The 20,248-nt window shown below is 43.8% G+C and overlaps 1 protein-coding gene across 3 annotated transcripts in view; it reads right to left on the bottom strand.

Moving 5' to 3' along the window:
- The window catches only part of SLC4A1 (solute carrier family 4 member 1 (Diego blood group)), a 63,230-nt gene that overhangs the window by 26,986 nt on the left and 15,996 nt on the right, over nt 1-20,248 (bottom strand). For all 3 annotated transcript variants that reach the window (XM_063138087.1, XM_063138085.1, XM_063138086.1), the window contains 6 exons: nt 12,451-12,527; nt 11,145-11,322; nt 9,237-9,372; nt 7,232-7,370; nt 3,094-3,175; nt 926-1,110 (listed from right to left, as the gene is read on the bottom strand). In XM_063138087.1, the coding sequence (XP_062994157.1) occupies nt 926-1,110; nt 3,094-3,175; nt 7,232-7,370; nt 9,237-9,372; nt 11,145-11,322; nt 12,451-12,527 (797 nt within the window). The remainder of the gene's footprint in view (nt 1-925; nt 1,111-3,093; nt 3,176-7,231; nt 7,371-9,236; nt 9,373-11,144; nt 11,323-12,450; nt 12,528-20,248) is intronic.

The following is a 20,248-nucleotide window of genomic DNA, read 5'->3' as shown; positions in this document are numbered from 1 at the left end:
GTGCTCTTTTTCAGAGGACCGTCCTCTGTTTGAAGGGCTGCCAGAGGTATATGCATTTTTATGCAAATTGGTCCTTGTTTTGATGACTCATTACCAGTTTTTGGCAGTCCATAAGTAGCCATGCAAGTGAGGAATGTTTTCACTCGGATGGCTACATTACCTGGGTGCTGCATGCGAGCAGTAGGTGGGAGCCAAAGCCAAAATTGGGTGGGGCCAAAGCCACCCACTTCCTCCATTTACACCCATTCAGACATATTCTGCACACAAATCCTCCCATCAGTTCCAATGTGAGGCTTTTTTAAAGCCTAATTGCGGCACAGGGGCTGCAATGGGGGCAGAGGGGGGGCAGCAGGAGGGGTGAGGAATGTTAACTCTGTGCTCCCCAGCTGCATTCCTCCTCTCAATCACCCCTACATGTCAAGCAGGCTTGAAAAAGCCACGCCTTGGAACCAATGGGAGACTTTTTCAAGTCTTGTGCTGCAAGGTGGGGCAGGCCATGGGGAGGCCCCATGGGCAAAATTCAGCCCTCAGGCTACTTGTTCATCATCCCTCATATACATGCAAAGAATAATTATTCCTTGGTCAAGTCAGCATAATTCCTGGACATTCTGTCAGCAGTACAATGACATTCTGCCATTTTCAGTCTAGGCCTGCTGAACCAGGCTTCTTTTAATTTTAACTCCTGTGTTTCTTTGTCTATTCCTTGCCCTCTGCAGGGAAACAATCCTTAAGAAGCCAAATCCCAATTCGTGTGCACTCAACTACCTCTCCACAGGAACCCCACTTACCCAGCCCAGCTTTCAGCATTGGGCTTACCCACATGGGCATTTAGTTGTTGATCACACAATCTTCCTTAAATACTTCCCAAGAAGGAAATTCCATAACTTCCGCAGGCAACTTGGAGGTATGAGGCATTCAAACTTACCCTTTCAGACATCATTGTTGAGATAGCTCTTCCAATCTCATGATAGTTGGTGTGGGGGGGATCTGGACCCAGAACCACGAAAAGGAACCTGACAGGCACGGCGACCTCCAAGACGTAATCCAGCTCCACAGCATCCTTCAAGCGTACGAAGGCCAGAGTGGGGCGCTCCACAAAGGTGGCACAGCCTGAAGGGAGGACGGATGGGTAGGGGGCATCATTTAGGAGCCTCGGCACAAGGAGTGAGCAAGAGGAATGAGGGCCATGGGCAGGAAGGGAAGGGATCCAAGCAGAGGCAAAGGGAGTGGAAGAGATTGGGGACAAGGGAAGAAAACGAGAGATAGTAAAGTGAGCCAAGTTTGCAACCAAGTTTTGGTAAGGCAGATGGAGAAGCAGAGCAGAGTTCCTACCAGCAACAAATATAGCTTCTTCCCTTGCCAGAATGCACAAGATAGCAAGACCCAGCTGATATACCTTCCCCCAAACCTTGCTAGATTAGCATATATCATGTTGGCATGAAATTATCAAGCCTGGCCCTACCATTTGGTAGAATGAGGCTGCAAATTTAAGTCAATGTTAAACTGTGGCAAATTGCCCTTTATTTAATTTATAATTTTTATTTGTGGTAACAACAGGAAGCAACAGTTTGGATTTTTCTGTCTCAAACACCAGAATGTCTAGGACTGCTCTGGAACAGACACTTTAAAACTACTTACACCTTTTGTCATTTTAAATTTGGTTATGATATTTTTTAAAGGAAAGAAAAAAGATGAAGTAAGAAAAAAGGTGTGGCAGGGAACAAAGAAATGCTTTTGCTAGTCTTTTGCACTTAAAGAGGAAGGCACTAATGTCGACTAGTGGTAAATAGGTTCTGCGATCCAATTCAGCATTCCTTCTTTTACCTTCCAAAATCTGGGAACCTCTAGAATAAGTGTCATTGTTTAAATAAAACTTAGGTTTGTTTGGAAGGCAAACTCTGGAAGGCAACTCTGTAGGGAACAGTCTGCCAACGACCTCATGAACCCACGCCTACATAGACACCTTGTGCAGGCACAGTACTGCATTGCCAGGGGAGGCCTGACCCAGGCCTTCCTTGTCCCTAGGTAATTGCACAGCCGTGGCGGTATGCAAGACGTTCATGGCGTCTCCCCATATATGTGGTAGTGGTGGCGATGGCTGAGATGTACAGCATATGTCCTGATATGGGCCATAGGCAGCTTTGTAAATGAGGGTTGTCAACAGGACAGAAGAAGCGCGGACTTGCCTGCTGCTATGCCACTATGCCTTTAACAGGAGTTTGGTATTCAAAAATTTGCAAATGAAAATTTTCATAGCAGGAAGATAAGTATTAACACCTGCTAATGACTGCACATCGAGCTTCAGTTAAAGATACAGGAAAGAAGTTGGTAAAACAAAACAAAAGTGGAAACCTCATTGTAAATAAGTGCACAAAAGTTATTAACCCAGAAAAAAATGTACTAGCCTGCCTGCCCATGCTTACATTTGTATCACACTAATAGCCAGGGGAAGAAGCAGAAGAGGCATGGGGTGGAGTGGGAGGATAATCTCTTTTCCCATTTACAAAAAATAATAAAAACAAATCACTGTGGGGTGATTTTTACTCACCACAGGCAAGGAAATGACTGACCATTGACAAACATGAGCACATCTGACCTGATGTCTCATCTAACATTAAATTATCCCAGGAACCCACTTCTGAAGAATTGCCCCATTGCCAGATGGGTTGGGCACACAACGTCCTCAGGATCAGACAAAGGATCCATCCATCTCGGGTGGGCCACTTGTAGACCTCCAGATATTTTGGCTTACAACTCCCATTGTCCCTCACCATTGGCTATGCTGACTAGAACTGATGGGATGTGTACACCAAAACATTTGGAGAGCCACAAGTTGCCCACTCTATTTCCAACACCGGCTGCCCAAATGCCTCCAGAAAGCCAACAAGCCAGGCATGAAGACAACAGCCCTCCCAAGGTGTTTGTTTTGAGCTTCTAAGCATAGAGATTCCACTTAGCTACCATGGCTAGTAGGGTTCATTTAGAGGTCTTCCCCAGCTGTGCTCCCTGGGTTCCTTCAAGTGGAGATGCCAGAGACTGAACTTTTCCACTGAGTCCTCCCTTTTATCCCCTCATACATTACAAGACACTTACCAACCAGGACCAGTGTGGCTTCCGAATCAGGTGAGATCTTCTCTGAAAGCTGCTTCTTAAAACCGCTACTACTTGGGTCTTCCTGTAACAAGAAAAACCAGAGGTTATTCCCCAAAGTTTTGTGTTGGGGGCCATTTTTAATTCTGGATTTCCTCATAGAGTCAATTCAGCATGAGAAAATTAATAATTGCAATATTATAGCAATGGAAAGCCACACCTGAATTTAGACTTGGAAATTGCACTCTCCGGGTCAAGATTCTCAAGATTATTGGTCTGGGCTGGAAGAAGTTTAAAATTTGGAGTACAGCAAAAAAACAATGCTTCACTCTGTTGACGAGGGCAAGGCAGAAGGCCTCTTATACCAGGCACAGCCAATCCCAGAGTCTTTATATAATCCCAAATTTTAACTATGGTGAACTAGCATGTTGTCTGACATGCAGTGTGGGTTACAGAGAACACCAGCTGTAGAGCTGCTTAGCAAGAGTGGCCAAAACTGCTGCCACCTCTCTGTTCCCAAAGTGGGACTAGTCAGGCATGAAAGGGAAGGAAGGCATCTCCATGACTTTGGACCTTTGTATTGTTTTCCCACCCCATTGTCCCAAGTATACCAAGAAGAAACCACTCCATAATTTGAGAATCCTTTCATCTTGCTGTGGCTGAATCAGGTTCAGCACTAGGTCAGCTAAGGAGTAATCCAAAAGCAAGTCAATAAATAGGCCATGATCAAACCACTGTTTGGCCAGACAGGAGGAATAGTTACAAGAGAGTGGTCTGCGGTCCAAACACAGATAAGCAGTCAGATATAATATGTGATCCAAGAAGCAGAGTGAAGCAGGAGTGGAAAGTCAGTAGCACAAAGGATTAGCCACAAGGCGCTAGAGCTAGTAGAAATTGTTTCCAGCAATACCTAGACTGATATTGAAGGCTTATGTTACCCAAACTTCCTGAGCCCCACCCAGGGCTCAGCTGTAGTTCATTACAGGCCCCCTAAAAGACCTAGTTGTGATAAAAGCCTTGCTTCTGAGGAGGCCTTTCTGCACGTAGGCACTCCTTTGCCTGGCTATGTCTCTGCCTGTACTTTCAGGCATTAGCATTTGTGGGAGCTGGGTGGTGGTTCAGTATCCCATTCCAAGATCCATAGATGCTTCAGATACAGACACTAAAGAGGTGATCCATTGATTAGGTAGAATGAGACAATCCAGTTCCCTATCCCATTCTGTTTAAGATCCTGTATATCATATTTATTCACCAATAATAAGTACTCATAAACATTGATCATGGGTCAATATAATTGATCAGCCCCAGAAAGCACTTCCAATAGTGGAGGAGACTCTGAAGCAGTAAAGTGGCGGGGGCAAACCTAGATTTTAATAAATCTTGCAGTTGCAAGTATTGCTATTCAGCTATAGCAGGCAAATTGGTTTTGGTAAACAAACCTGAGATTGACAAAAACTCAGCATCTACTAGTTGAACCAAGGTAAAAATCAATTTATCTGTCCAAGTCCACCACAAAAGAATTTTCTTTCCCATTTTAAAATCTGGGTTTCCTCATAAAAGTCCATTTAGAATGAGAGAATTAACAATTGCAATATTACAGAAATGGAGAGCCACACCTGAATTTAGACTCAGAAGTTGCACTCTCCAGCTCAAGATTTCTGAGATTATTGCTGACGAATGCCACTGTTATGTGTGAACTGGGTCATAGAATCATAGAATAGCAGAGTTGGAAGGGACCTATAAGGCCATCGAGTCCAACCCCCTGCTCAATGCAGGAATCCACCCTAAAGCATCCCTGACAGATAGGTGTATGTGTGTGCGTGCGTGTGCGTGCGTGCGTGCATGCATGCATGCTTGCATCCTGTTACATTCTACTGTTGGGTGTGAGGTAGCTGTATGGACAGGGAAGGGACAATTCTGAGACAACTAAGTTGATCAGGGGACTAGAAGCTAAGACCTATGGGGAAAGAATGAAGGAACTGGGTACGTTTAGCCTTGAGAAGGGAAGGCTGAGGTGGGATATGATAGCACTTTTCAAGTATCTAAAGGGTTGTCACACAATACCACAGCCTTGTTTCTGTCATCTAAGACTGTAGGATATGAAGTAACAAGTTTAAGCTACAGGAATGCAGATTCCAGTTGAACATCAGAAAAACCTCCCTAGTGGTCAGAACAGTAAGACAATGGAACCAACTGCCCAGGGAGGTGGTGTCAGGTATAGGTACAAGGCTGGCCTTGTACCTAGTAGGTGGATTTATTAGGAAATAGTTTGAGAATGTCAGATGTCTCTACAAGCTTATCTCAGTCAGAAGTTCACATGGGAGTAGCTTTCACTCCCTGTCGTGGCTTTGCAACTGGAAAAGGTTTCCCTGGGAACCAGGGTATGGTGGAAAGGTGGGGCCACTGCTTAGGAGTGTTACTCAGATTGTAGTGTCACCGTAGTGGGCTGTGCCATTCTGCCCTGTTGGCACAGGGGCATGGTTTACAGGTCAGAGGACCTGTCTGTCAAGTGGCTTTGAATAGGCCTTAAATGCCAGTGCAAAGCTGAAAAAGTTCTGCTAGGTTTCATCTCTCAACGCAATGCCTGACCTCCCTCCTGCTTTGGATTACATCTCTGATTGGGACTTTGAAAGCATTCTGCACATGGATGCTTTGCTATTTGGACTTTGGATATAAATATCTAAGAACTGTGCCATGAAAAGTACTGTGAGGCTTTTCATAGACTTGGACTTGCATTTGCTTTCTATTGTGTGTGTGTGGCCTGGATTCAGTTGGCAAGAGAGCTCCCCTAGAGCTAACGTTACATGCAGGGGAGTTCCTGGGCCTGAGATGTTACCTTCCCTGTGGTCATGGTAACCAGGGTCAGTTCAGTTGTGGCAGGCTGAGAATGACTGGTGCGTGACCTGTGTTCTCTTTCTGGCTCTGGTGGCTCAGAGCATACCCCTCCCTAGGATTTTGTTTTAGGCTGTGGCCATGTCCCTTGAGGTGCCAGCATATGCAGTGTCTGGAGAAGCTGAAATCGGATGGTGGCTATTCCTGACACACCCACCCACCTAAGTGATTGCCTTAAGGATCGTATCAGAAAAGGAGCTAAAAGCTTTCTAACCATTGTTTAGCTTTAAGTGTGTTTTGGAGACAATGTAACCATTACACTGTTTCCAGTGTGATTTTCTCAATAAAAGAAGTCTCACTGATGTGAGTGTCTTGTGTCAGCTTGCCAGCACGTGTGAATGCCAGAGGAAACAGGCATGAACACGATAGGTAGTAGGCTATCCATTGCTAAGTATATTGAAGCATAGACTAGACAGCCATCTCTAAGGGGGATGCTTTAAACTGGATTCCTGCACTAAGCAGTTGGAGCTGATAGCCTAAATGGCCCCTTCCAACTCTGTGATTCTACGAGAATACACATTTTAATCAACTTTTATAAATATTTTCATTGCCTTTAATTTGTACCAAAGCACCTTTTTATTTAGTTGCCATTGTGCAATTATTTTAGAGCACAATCCTGTCTGGGTGCCTATCAGCCTCCGAACGTGGAGGCTGATGGGCACCCTATGCAGAGCATAGCTGAAGTGCATAGCTGAACTTTCCCTCTGCGCAGCCCCACTCTAGATCGGCGTTCTTGCCCGTCTAGCTGAGATGTTGCGGATGGAGAGGGCTGGAGGCTGGGGACAGCTTGTTTCCCTAGCCCTCCTCTTTCTAAAATGTATGAACACTAAGCACTCCTTGCTGAGTATTTCCTGGTAGCGTTTGTATGTTTTAAAGAATGAAACCTCTGTAGGTCATCTCCAAATCTAACCTATGTTTTCCAACTAAGCGTCTCAGCTGCTGGAGCGAGGGGTTTGAGTGTAGCTCACATCAGAGCAAAGACTGAAATGAAGCAGGCAGAATATACTACTCTTAGCCAGGCTCCTGGCGTTTATACCAAGCCTGGCCAACCTGCAAGGTTCTTACTGCCTACCAATCAGAATGTCTGCTTTTAGACACTATGGTTCTCTTTTGTGCTTGAAGAGTGCTTTGAGGCATGAACACAAATTTGTTCCAGAGGTTCCTGGTTCAGGTTCCAGAGTTCCTGGCACTGTGTTCACAAGATGGCCACTCTCCATCTCTTAAATCCAATGTCCCAAATTTTCATTACCTGCTCGGAGCTGCTCAAAAAGGACTTCATCTCAATTTGGTGATGCTCCTTCAAAAGAGGCTGTGCTGAGTCTTTGGCATCAGTCCGTTGCAGCCGTGCAGGAGAAAGAGTGCCTAATGAAGTGGATTCGTCAGGGTGACTGGGCAAAGGGGGAAAGAAATATGGGGCAAAAAAAAAAAAAAAGAGTGGGGAGGGAGCAAGGAGGAAAGTAGAACAGTTTAATGTCTAGCACTTCAGAAAGAATGGACCCAGTGAATAATTAAAATTAATAAATACTTTATTACTGGTTTCATTGACAGACAACTGATACATGTGAAACTATCAGAAGAGTTCAGAGTCACTGCTGACTATGCTCAACATCCCCTGCAAAGTTTCCAGAGTACTGGGATTTATCCTAGAGATTTGCCCTCATAGTTAAGGGTAACATCCCCCCTTTTAATATTCTAACTGAAACAAGACATTTTTCAACTTGGTTTCATTGTTTAAACTTCACTTAAATTCATGGGAAAAAAATTATTTCTGAATCTTTGCATTTTCCTGTAGGTTAAATATTAAATGATTTCATATAATATTACATATCTAATTGCTTCCCTCCACGCCCTTAGGAATACAAGAGGTTATTTTTAGAAGACTTCTTATTGAGAAGGTGTTTTTTGTTTTTGTTTTTAAGCAAAAAAGAGTGCATTTTTGAAGGGAAGTGAGTCCTGCACTCCAATTGCCTTGTGGCAAAGGGTGATTCCAGCAAGGCTTTTAACACATCATCACTCATTCATGGAAGTTTTTGTTTACAGTGTCGTCTTCCATTTGCAACTTTCCCATGTTTTCCAACCACTTCTTCTGTCTTTTTTCTTACCACAGAAAATCTGCTATGGTGTTAAAGATCAAATAGCGGCACATATTTTTCTTTACCAAATAAAATCCATTAAAGGGGAATTGCTGCACAGGGCCTTATCATTGAATCCCTAGGAGCCCTCCATATATAAACACCATATATAAACTTCATCCCTTCCAGGTGAAGGGATCCTATCTCTAGCAATCAGAAGGCGTTGTGCAGCAATTCCACCTCCCTCTTTTTTTTTCTTTAATGGATTTTATAAGGGAAAAGATGAAAGAAGTGGTAGGAGAACACAGGTAGGTTACAACTGGAAGACAATGACATCCAGACACACCCACCCCAATAATTTTTTGTGTACAAGGCAGGGCAATAGCACTATAAAAGCATGTTTAGACGGAGAAGAGAAAACTGAGGAGAGACAGGATAGCACTCTTCAAATACTTGAAAGGTTGTCACACAGAGGAGGGCCAGGATCTCTTCTCAATCATCCCAGAGTGCAGGACACAGAATAATGGGCTGGAATTACAGGAAGCCAGATTCCGGCTGGACATCAGGAAAAACTTCCTGACTGTTAGAGCAGTACGACAATGGAATCAATTACCTAGGGAGGTTGTGGGCTCTCCCACCCTAGAGGCCTTCAAGATGCAACTGGGCAGCCTTCTGTCAGATATGCTTTAAGGTGGATTCCTGCATCAAGCAGGGGTTTGGACTTGATGGCCTTATAGGCCCCTTCCAACTCTACTATTCTGATTCTGTGGGTTCCTTCTGCCAGGCTCCACCCCGAGTTGGCCCCGGATTGGCCGCAGAGCAACATTACATGGCGGAAGCACCATGTTTATGTCACTGTCTTTGAAAAAGTCACACATTTGCCCCGACTTTTCAAACCGGAGCATCGCAGGGAAGCCCCACAGTGGCTGTGAAGCTGTGTCTGCGTCATCTAACTGACAGGGCACAGATCCACAGCCACCACAGGGCTTTCCCTGAGTATAGACAGACCCATCTTGGTTTGCATCCTTGCAAAGTACCATTTTGTGTGTGACCCACCTACCCCAGCTTTTACTAGCCTGAATTATGGAGTATACCTAATCAGGAAGGGCTAAAGATGGGTTCTGCTGCTGCTTCTCAGCTGCCAGCCCTTCATTCTGTCCAACCAACCTCTTGCATTAATACCTGTGCTGAAGTAGGAGTGATCGTAAGACCACTTCTCGGTCCTCTGGCTTGAGCTGCCCTTTGTAGATCATTTGGTCAAGCACCTGACTGGCAATCCCAGCTAGATTCCTCTCTGGCAGGTCTAGTAGGAAAGTTCCTAGAGTGAAGAATTGTATTACAATTTTATTTTATTCCATTTCTATACTACTCCTTAGCGGGAACCCTCTGGGCAGTTTCACAAAACAAAACTTAAACCATAAACTACAATAAAGTACAATCACATGGTAATACATAATATAAAAACAATACATTTAAAATAGATTAAAATCAACACCAAGATACAGGCCTGCAACAATGCAAAGATCTTAAAAAGTACTGACACAGTTACCAGAGCATGAATAACTGAAGCTAGGCTGTACCTGTCCAGATAGGATCATAGTTGCTTTATCCACCTAAGCTGATAAAAGGTGCTCAATGCCATGAAGGCCACCTGTGACTCAAGTAACAGTGCTGGATCCAAGAGCACTCCCCCAAATAGTTTTAAATTTTGTATAATTTTTAATGTTCATTGTTTTTAACTTTTGTAAACCGCCCAGACAGCTTCGGCTATGGGGCGGTATATAATTTTAATAAAGATAGAAAGAAAGAAATTTAGAGGGAGTGCAACCCCCTCCAGAACAGGTTGAACGTTGCTCATCTGAGTGGAAGGACCACCCACTAACAGTTCAGAAAGAGGGAACACACCAGCTAACATCTGAAAATTCAAGACACACTTGCTAACATTTAAAAGGTGTACAAGAGGAGAATTAGGGATCTATCCAGATGATTTTTTAGACCTCCTCCCCTCAATAAATGCACAATTGCTACTCTTGTTGCACAGAGATCAGAATCCTTCATCAAGCTGTTGTAGGATGGGTTGAAAGATATATTCCAAGCATCCCTGACTAACCCATCACTCCTTTTCATTATTATCATTACATTATCTTGAAAGAGATAATTCCTGATTTGTTTTGTTTTTGGAGAGGTGTGTGGCCTGGACAGGATTCTCAAAATAGCCTGAGAGCAGCTCTTATAGAAAGCTCCTTCACACTTGGGGTTAACACGCTCCCTACCTTCACTTCTCTGCCCATGTTTTCGTTCCTCAGTTACTTCCTCTTTCAAAAGAGGAAGTACACAATGAGCACGAGGCTCATTGAGTCCGCTATTCTAATGGTGTTGCTTCTCCTGCACACAGCAGGACAGAGCAGCAATTCTGTGTTTAAAAATACATCAGACTTAGCCAGGTTTTTTTTTTTGTCGCGCAAGGAAGGCAAGAAGGGGCAGAAGGTGTGCGGGAGGCAGACTACGTCATGTGAGGGACCTGAACAAACTCCGTGAGTGCCCAGTAATGAGCATGTAATAAAACGCTCGTCGGATGGAGCTTAGAGACCAAACAACGTGTAATGCAGGAAATCATGATGAGATGGCCTGACTTTTTCCATTTTTCTCCTTTGCAAGGATAAGCAGTGCAGGATCCACACTAAGCAGGATATAATACTTTAAAAATGGTATGAAAATGGTATATGTAATGTGTCCTGGGCCTGAACAGTTGTCATAACCATTATAAACCGTTATAAGCACTAGTGTAGATCCTGCCCAGATCTACACCAAGCAGGATATGACGCTTTGAAAACAGTTTGAAAATTGTATGTGGAGTGTGTCCTGGGTCCCAACAGTTGTCACTACTGTTATAAACTGTTTTAAAGAGTAGTGTAGATCCTGCTAGGGTTTGGTCAATGAGAAAGTAGGGTAGTAGTGGTTGCAAGCAAGCATTCATGTTGCTCGTACAAAATTGTAACCCTTACACACCCAGAGGACCAATTCATACATGGAATGTTCTTCAACACTCAATGCTATTACAGACTCAAACTCTGTACCTCCTTTCCTTACCTTTGGAAAAAGCCCGGCGCAGCTCCAGAAGGCTTTGGAAAGTCAGATATGAAAGGTGAGGTCTGCCCCAATGCCCCATCTCCTCAAAGTCCTCCTCCAATTTGAGCCAGTGAGAAGCTTCCATCCAGCGAATCTCATTGTTCTCGTCCATGACCAGTTCGTGAAGTTCCACATAAGCCTGGGAGGAATGGCAAAGGCCTGTTATGCCACCACCTTCAATGCATTTTTGCCAGTAGGACAACAGGCAGAAATCCAACAGGCAAAGTCCCCTAGCATTGGGAGGGCAGTAGTTTACCTGTTGAATTTCTCCCTGTGATGAGGATGTTAAAGACACAAGGAGCACCTCCATATTAGGTAAGCAAAGTAGTGCACCTCAAAAGTAGGAGTAGGCAACCTGTGTCCCTCCAGAAGTTTTTGCCTACAATGCCCATCATCTCTTACCACTGGCTATGTAGTGGAGATTGTAGGCCAATAAGAATAGGATGGCCATCCCCATTCCAAAGAGATAACCAACAGCTACTGTCACTCACAGTTTCCAAAGGATTTGTGTGAAAGCTGCTGCTCCACTGCAACCACAATGCTGTGCTCCATACATCCCTGTCCAGACCACACATGGTCTAGACAAAAGGCAGGTATGATATGGGTACCTCTTTCCTCCACCCCGCCCCCTGTCCCAGCACCCTGTATAAATTGTGCCAAATACATTTTCGTATTTATGCTTCCCTTGCACAGATTGTTCTAGCTTCTAGGAAAGTGTGGTGCAGTGGGCAGAATATTGATTTGGGAATCTCAGTGTGGGAGGGAATGCAAGACCTTTACTGTAGTGGCCCAACCTAGAGCTATTAAATGATCTGCCAAAGGAGTTAAGGACACAAACGCTTGGATAAGCTTTTAGAAGGGGAGTGGGCAGGCAGGTATTACATTTTCTTGTTAGTTTTTCTTTTAGTTTTCATTCTATTTTTTAAAAAATAAAAATAACTTTTGCAAACTGTCTTGAGCCTCAAATAAAGAGAATAAAAATATTTTAGATAAATGGAATAAAGTAAGAATCATTTGGGGGCTGCGAAGAAAAAAGAAAAAAGAATCAGGCACATGGTGAATCTCCAGCACCAAGGTAAGGCAAGTGCACTGGTAGCATCAGGGTTTTGAGGGCCCTCAGTGGACCCCTTAACAGGAGTAGCCCATTGTTGGTCTTGGAGCTTATTGCAATACCTTTCCATTCTAGCTGCAAAACCGAGAGCCTTATACGTGCCCCACAAGAACCATCTCAGTCAAAACCAATTATCTCCAGGCTCTAGAAACTTACCTCATGGGTCGCTTTCTGAGAGGCTGATGGTCGGGCAGCCTTCACACTCCCTGGCCCCTCCTCAGGGGAGGAGACACCTGCCAACAAGAACATAAGGTTTGAATCCAACCTTCTCTGTGCTTCCTCCAAGGAACTCAAGGTAGCATGGACAAGGTTAACTTAGGGTAGTTAGGCTGAGACCAGGGGCATGTCTACACCAGCCATTTATCCTGGGGTCATCCCGGGATCATCCCTGTGCATCCAAATGACACACGGGATCCCAGGAGCAGGCAGGGACGATCCTTCCATTTCCCTGGGATAATCCTTAGGTGTAGAAAGGGCCCAGTGCCGGCCCAAGACATTGGGCTGCCTGAAACAAAAAACTGCCATTCCATGTCTGAAAGACAACTGGGCTGCCAGATGAATCCGTCTTCAACACTGACAGTGGTACAATATTCTCTACTGCACTTGAAGGCAGCAGGCTAACTTAGGGGGCACAGAGCAGGCTGCGTAGCATATAGGTTTGTCCTCCAACACTTTGCTGCCACTTCCCAATATCTGCCTCCTGAGCAATTGCCTCACTCTGCCTAATGGTAGGGATGGCCATGGCTGAGACACAACACTGACTTGCTAAAAAGTACCCATTGAGCATTGTGCCTAAATCTCTCCTGTTCACATCCAAAGTACTTTATCCATTACACTTCATGGCTTCAATGGTTAATCAATTCACACTATAGGTTTGTGGACTCCATTCCCCTTTTTAAGGCCTAGATGTTTCTTTGTGTATACCTGTATTTGTCATCTAGAGTCTTCATGCGTTAATGAGCATTGTGCAAAAACCATCAATTTCATTGGAGAGAATTTTTGTGAGTTTTAAAGAGGAAAGTCTGACAGTCATGGGGATATATGAAATGGGGTAGTCCAAAGGTAGTACAAATGTTATTTTGTTTTGCAGGGGCATATAAACTTTAGTTAGGGTGACCATATGAAAAGGAGACAGGGCTCTTGTAACTTTAACGATTGTATAGAATAAGGGAATTTCAGCAGATGCAGCACCTGGTGAAATTCACTCTTCATCACAACAGTTAAAGCTGCAGAAGCCCTGCCCTCTTGACCAGATAAGTTTACGGACTGAGCTGTTTTGAACTTTTGTGCAAATTAGGAACTGGGAACTAGTAACCAGCTGTAATTCCTGAAGACTTCTGCCACAACCTGAATGGGCTAAGGGGGCACTGTCATAGGATTTTCATAAGGCTTTCAATGGCTACTGGTCATAATGGCTTTACCATCATGAGCAGTAGCCATTGATGACCTTATATTAACAGTATATTACCTCCAGTATCAGAAGCAGTATGACTCTGAAGAACAGTTAATGGAGAACACAAGTGGGAGTGTGCAATTGCGCTCCTGCCTTGCTTGTGGGTCTTCTAGAGGCATCTGGTCAGCCCTTGTGTGGACAGAACCCTGGACTAAATAGACCTTCCATCTGATCCAGCACAGCTCTTCTTGTGTTCTCAGATAGGGAATGCTGAGTGAGATAGATGCTTGGTCTGATTCAGTTCTTACAATTTACCCCTCTACCTCAGCTTGCTGCACCGAAGGCAGAACAAAATGTAACTCATATTTCAAAATGCAGGTAATTGCTGAACAGCTGCAATGTAGAGTGTGAATGATTTCAAATGAAAAATGTGTGTGTGTGTGTGTGTTTGTGTGTGTACATGTGCACTGCTGCACTTTCCTCCTGCAACCCTGTCCCCCAGACAGTTTTCTCCCTGATGGCCTTATTTTAAGACTCAGGCCATAGGCAGACCTAAGGTTTATCCCTGGATCGTCCAGGAGTCAAACCTGTTCACCTGGGTGACACACAGGGGATCCAGTGCTCAGGCAGGGGTGAACCCTGGATGATCCCAGGATAAACCTTAAGTCTAGCTGTGGCCTCAGTCTCCTATTTGGTGGTAATGTGGATTTGTCAGTGATACATTCAGTTCCACCCAAGGTTGGGACCACCGATCCATCAACTCCCTATGGATCAGTCCACAAATGCAAAACTATGGTGTGCCACTATCAAACAGCAAGTGCTCTACTGAAATGTTCCTGTGAAGCAAACAAATACAGAAGACAAGAACAAGCCAGCCAAACTACGGGTGCCACAAGAGAAGGAAAACAAATGAAACAATAACAGAAAAACTGGAACCCCGAATAAGCTTTACCACAAGATCTGGGGATAAATATCTTTCTCATGCCAAATACAGTTACTAGTCAGACCCTAAAAGTTGAATAAAATCTATCCAATTCTCTGGGAAGAACCTAATTTAGGGTTTATGACCATCCTCCCCACCCCCAGCATCTTATCTGACCAAGAGTCTGATAAAGAATATTAGTTGCTGTATGTCAAATGCAACATACAAGAATTTCCTGATCCATTTTGATACTTCATCTAGAAGACTTTCAGCGCCAAACCAAAACCACACACCACATTTTGGCATTGTCAGTACCAAATGTGCTCCTTATCATTCTGTGAAACTGTGTTACCCTCTTTGTAATGAGATATTTGCGGCATGAGCTTTGGGTATTGGGTGGTATAAAAACGCAATAAATAAATAAATAAATCCCCCCGCCCCTGGTTTTGCCTTCTACAACCAGGATTGATATGGGGAGACTTCCAACTCTAATGGCCAGTCCTGGTGTTACTTTATGCTAGAGCACCACACTAAACATATTTATTCCATTTTTCAGTCACCCAATAACAATAGTTTCACTATTTAGGACATTTCTAATCCATCCAATAATTAATGTTCTTTTTCTGATGAACAAAATAAAATAGATTTAAAAATAACAATTTCAGTAAAACAAAACTCAATAAAGCAGCAAATAAAACAGCTACAAAAACAAAACAATGTAAGAATAATTTAAAGTGTTCCTGTGCAGGTGAAGAGTGCATTTTCTTCAGCACTGACTTAGCTTCCGGGTTAGAGGTTGGGCTTTCCAGCCAGACATGGGCTGCAGAATCTCTTTTTAAATTGCAGCTGGGGCAACCTTATTCATATTCTAGACTCTGGGAATTTACAGTTAACCCTCACACATGGCTATAGTTTCTTTCACATATATTCAATTGCACACTTGTTTCTTTAAAAATAAATTTAAAATAATTCTTGACCATGGTACTGATCATACAGCATGGCATGGTTATCCCCTGCCCCACCAACCTTATCCCACCTACCCTGAATTCAGGCAACGTCCACAGTCTGACAGCCAAAGGAAAAGAGCTCATGGAGCTTTGGTGCTATAACACTCCCCCTTTTGGCAATGGGACGGGGCACCCTGGCCCCACCCTCAAATTCCTGTTATAAGTGGGTTTTGTGTTCATAGTAAATTCAAAACCACTCTAACTTTGCTGACAGTAAATACAAGGGCCTATGGCTGCTATCTGGGTGAAGGGACCAGGCTGGAGGTTTTTAAAAAATTAACTAGTTCGGAATGGTTCATTACTAAGCCATAACTCACAATTTAAGTTAACTGTTAAGGCCAGGCCTAATTAATTAAGCATCAGGCTAAGTACTCAATTGTGCAGTGTTCTGGTCAAGTATAGAACCCTGTACTGCTAATTTTATAGTTTGCAAAAGAAGTGGAATTGCAGAAGATAGTAAAGTATAGAATCAACTTGGAAAAAAAGTGGGAGGTAGATGTGCCCAACTTTTTTGAACGAACGCCAGCACATAGGACAGTGGTGGCACATTACTTGAAGGGTAGAATATAATTCAGTATAGGGTCTTTATGTACTTTGATCTGGCAGCCTTGGTGCAGAAACAAGTTACTCTTGGGCCTCATCTACACCATATTGTGCTATGAAAGCGGTATATAAAAGGCAGGAGCCACACCAAGCAGGATATAGCAGTATGAAAGTGTTATATGGTATGTAATAATGGGTCCCAACAGTTGTCAGTGCACTTCAATACCACTATAAAGCAGTCATGTGGCTCCTGCCTTCTATATACCGCTTTCATACCGCTTTCATAGTGCAATATCCTGCTTGGTGTAGATGAGCCCATAGATGTTACTATACTAAAACTGAGCATATTCCCACATTTTGAGATTGCAGTGTACAAACACAGAAAATTGTACTGGTTGCATAGAATTCTATACCCTGAGAATCTCAGCTTGCTTTCTTCCTTTTTATATATATTTTTTCTAATGTGCAGAGTCTTATTAATACTTCACACATGAATTTACACAGCTGGATAGTTAGATTGCCAGAAAGATGCAGTTAAATAAATTGCCCATAAGAGGGTCCATTGAGAAGCAGGAATGGAATAGATACCCTAAAGACATGTAGATCGTTGTCATTCAGTCCTTGCAAAGCCCCACTTTAAATCCTTTCACTGGTTTCATATCCCCTCCCATTTCAATCTGATGCCTTGTCCTGACTTCCAGATTTTTCACATATTAAGCCTACTCTGTCTTTCGGCCACATGCCCCTACCCATGACCTTCATTCCTCCAACTCTATTGTACTTAGCTGCACAGGCGTTTCCTTTCCCTTAAATACCTCCATACTTTACCTCTTGCTACTCCCCATGTCTGAAACTCCCTTCCAGGACATGTGTGCAGTGCAACCTCTCTCCCAGCTTTCAGATTCATGGGGGGCACAGAGCAGGCTGCGTAGCATATAGGTTTGTCCTCCAACACTTTGCTGCCACCGCCCAATATCTGCCACCTGAGGCGATTGCCTCACTCTGCCTAATGGTAGGGATGGCCATGGCTGAGACACAACACTGACTTGCTAAAAACCACCCATTGAGCATTGTGTCTAAATCTCTCCTGGGGTACATCTTGATGAGGAGAAAGCCCCGGGGTGGATCCGCAGGGGCGACAGGTCATTTATATGATGCAGTTGCCATTGTGGAGCCATCCAAGAGCATTTCCCCTAAGCTCCTCTTTAAAAAAGTCGGGCACTTACCCCGACTTTTTCTTGTGAGCAAGGCTCAGGCGCTCATTTGTGGTCTGTTGCCTTGCTCCAGTGTTGCACCTGAGGTGTGTCCCAGCCAGTGGCGACCCCTGATTGGGCACCATCACTGGGACAGGGGGAAAACGGTGGTCCAGTGAGCCTCTGCCTCCCTGGACCCAAGAAGCTGCACAAAAACAACAAATAGTTTTTTAAAAAAACACTAAAGTGAGGTGGGGGGGCACGGGGTGAGGGTGATACACCGATCCTTCACCTCCCTGGACCTACAAACCTACACAATACAAACAAATGGTTTAAGAAAAAGTAAAGCGGAGTGGGGGCAGAGGGGAGGAGGTGATCCAACAAGCCTCCGTCTCACTCCGCCTGTGAAATACAAGAAAAATAGGGTTTTTTAAAGAAAAACTAAAGCGAAGAGCACTGGTGCCCGAGCTGAGCTGTGGTGTACGTTCGCTCCTCCTCCAGTGTAAACCCCCGCTTGCTCCTTTGCATGAGAACAATGTGAGGGAGCGCAAATGTGGGGCCAGGGGTTGAGGGCTGGCGTTGTCAATGCGCCACTGTCAAGACACCCCCCTGTTCATCTCCAAAGTACTTTCTCATGCTACAGTTAATCAACTCACAGTATAGGTTTGTGGACTCCATTCCCCTTTTTAAGGCCTAGGTGTTTCTTTGTGTATACCTGTAATTATCGTCTTGGGTCTAGATGCATTAATGAGTATTGTGCAAAGACAATAGATTTGATTGGAGAGAATTATTGTAGGTTTTAAAGAGGAAAGTCTGCCTCAAAACTCAGCTCTTCCATTAAGTCTTTGACATATCCCCTTTATCCTGACCTGAGCTGAAATGTCATGTAATTGCACTGGCACACATCCATCCATCCACCCATCCAGTGGCCCATGTTTCTCTCCCCTGTCCCACCATTGTTGAAAATTAATTTGTCAGCTCTTTAGGGCAGGGACTATGTTCCTTGGTCATGTTAATTCTGGACATATCATGTACACTGATGGCATTTAAAAGTGGTGGTGTTGATAGTGATACCTGGGTGATTCACATAAACTCCTACACTAAATTAACTTCCAGGTAGGAAATTGTGTGCAGTGGCCCTTTATATATCACACACATACACACACACACCAATAACCAAAGGAACTGCTTCTAACCAGCTCTGAACAGAAACAGGTCAGACTCAAGAAGCTTGTGTCTTCACTTCAAACAAAACCTTTATTTATCATCAGTAACAAAGCATTCAAGGAGAAGCTGAAAGCGTTCAAGGAGAAGGTGAAAGGAAATGCCCTTGTGGGTGACTGATTGCCTGATAAGGGAGCACATTTCACAGAACTAGATTTAAGATAGTTGTCGATAGGGCTGGGCCAGCTTCCACAGGCCCGATCCACAGAGTAATACCTCAATCACTCAGCCAGCATAAAGGACTCCAGCTCAGCTTTCTGATTGGCTGAGAGGCTGTACATAATCCTCCTGGAGTTCAAAAAGCCTAAGCTGTAAATGTTCTGGTAGGGCATGATTTTGAGCAGCAGAAGAGTTGTTAGATCTTTATTCACTGACCATTTTTCCACTTCACAAATACTTCCCAGGCCCACAGCTGCTTTTCCCCCTGTTGAGGTTCCAGATGCACGTCTTTCATTCTCATACACCTGAAACTCCACAGGGGGAGGGGAGTCAGCTTAGTGGTGGATTTGAATAGGGAAAATACCCAGCAGAGAAAATGTTTAACACCAAAATTTCCTCCATTGAAAAGTCACCCCCACTCCCGCTACTTTTCCTTTTACAACAAAAACTATCCATCAGGTCTTTCTTAGATGTTTGCTCGGGTGATCATATGAAAAGGAGGACAGGGCTCTTGTATCTTTAACAGTTTTATTGAAAGGGGAATTTCAGCAGGTGTCATTTGTATATATGGAGAACCTGGTGAAATTCCCTCTTCATCACAACAGTTAAAGCTGCAGGTGCCCTGCCCTCTTTTAAATCTGGTCACAGTATATCTGCAATATAGCTCCTGCAGCTTTAACTGTTGTGATGAAGAGGAAATTTCACCAGGTTCTCCATATATACAAATGACACCTGCTGAAATCCCCTTTTCTATGCAACTGTTAAAGATACAGGAGCCCTGTCCTCCTTTTCATAGGGTCACCCTAATTTTTGCATATTACGTGCAGTTGGCTTCTTGTTTTTAAAATGCAGGTTTCTAGTCTTCATGGCTGCAAATATTGGTTTGAAATAGGGTGGACGCTTAGGAATCACCAAAAAAGCATAGCTAATGTATATGTATAGATGCAAATTTAGAAATAATTTGTAACATTTAAATACATGTACAATACATCTCATCATAGTGTGGAAGACTGTGATCAGGTGACCTGTGTGCCTGGCTCAGCCTGCTGTCCACAGTGCTAACTGTTCGTGGGCAGCTTCAAGGCCCAGGGCTTCCTTTTGCCATTTATCTTTAAACCGGACTTGGACTGGACAGCCCTTCAAACCGGGGACACCTTCAAAATAGAGGATCGACCTCTGGCAGCCCTTCAAACAGAGGATGGTCCTCTGAAAAAGAGGGCACATGGCCACCATAAGTCACTTCTGAAAGCATACAGGCAATGCCAATATGAATTCTCCAAAGTCAGCTGATAAGTATTTCTGTCATCTGCATAGTTCTGTGTTCTTCCTCCTCAATAATTTGCATAATTCATGCAGACTGCAGAATTCTAGAAATACCTTGGAACAAATTTTTGAATGCTTTTAAAGCACTTTTTCCAGCTATTAGCAAATTTCTTTGCTAATTACCGAGAGATTTTGTTAAACCCATCTGCCACAATTAATTTCTGAAGATAACACCATAATAATTCTGAAC

The sequence above is a fragment of the Elgaria multicarinata genome, chromosome 11 (assembly GCF_023053635.1).
Source record: "Elgaria multicarinata webbii isolate HBS135686 ecotype San Diego chromosome 11, rElgMul1.1.pri, whole genome shotgun sequence".
Classification (NCBI taxonomy): domain Eukaryota; kingdom Metazoa; phylum Chordata; class Lepidosauria; order Squamata; family Anguidae; genus Elgaria; species Elgaria multicarinata.
The sequence above is the reverse complement of the archived record's forward strand: the minus strand, read 5'-3'. Positions and strand labels throughout refer to the sequence as shown.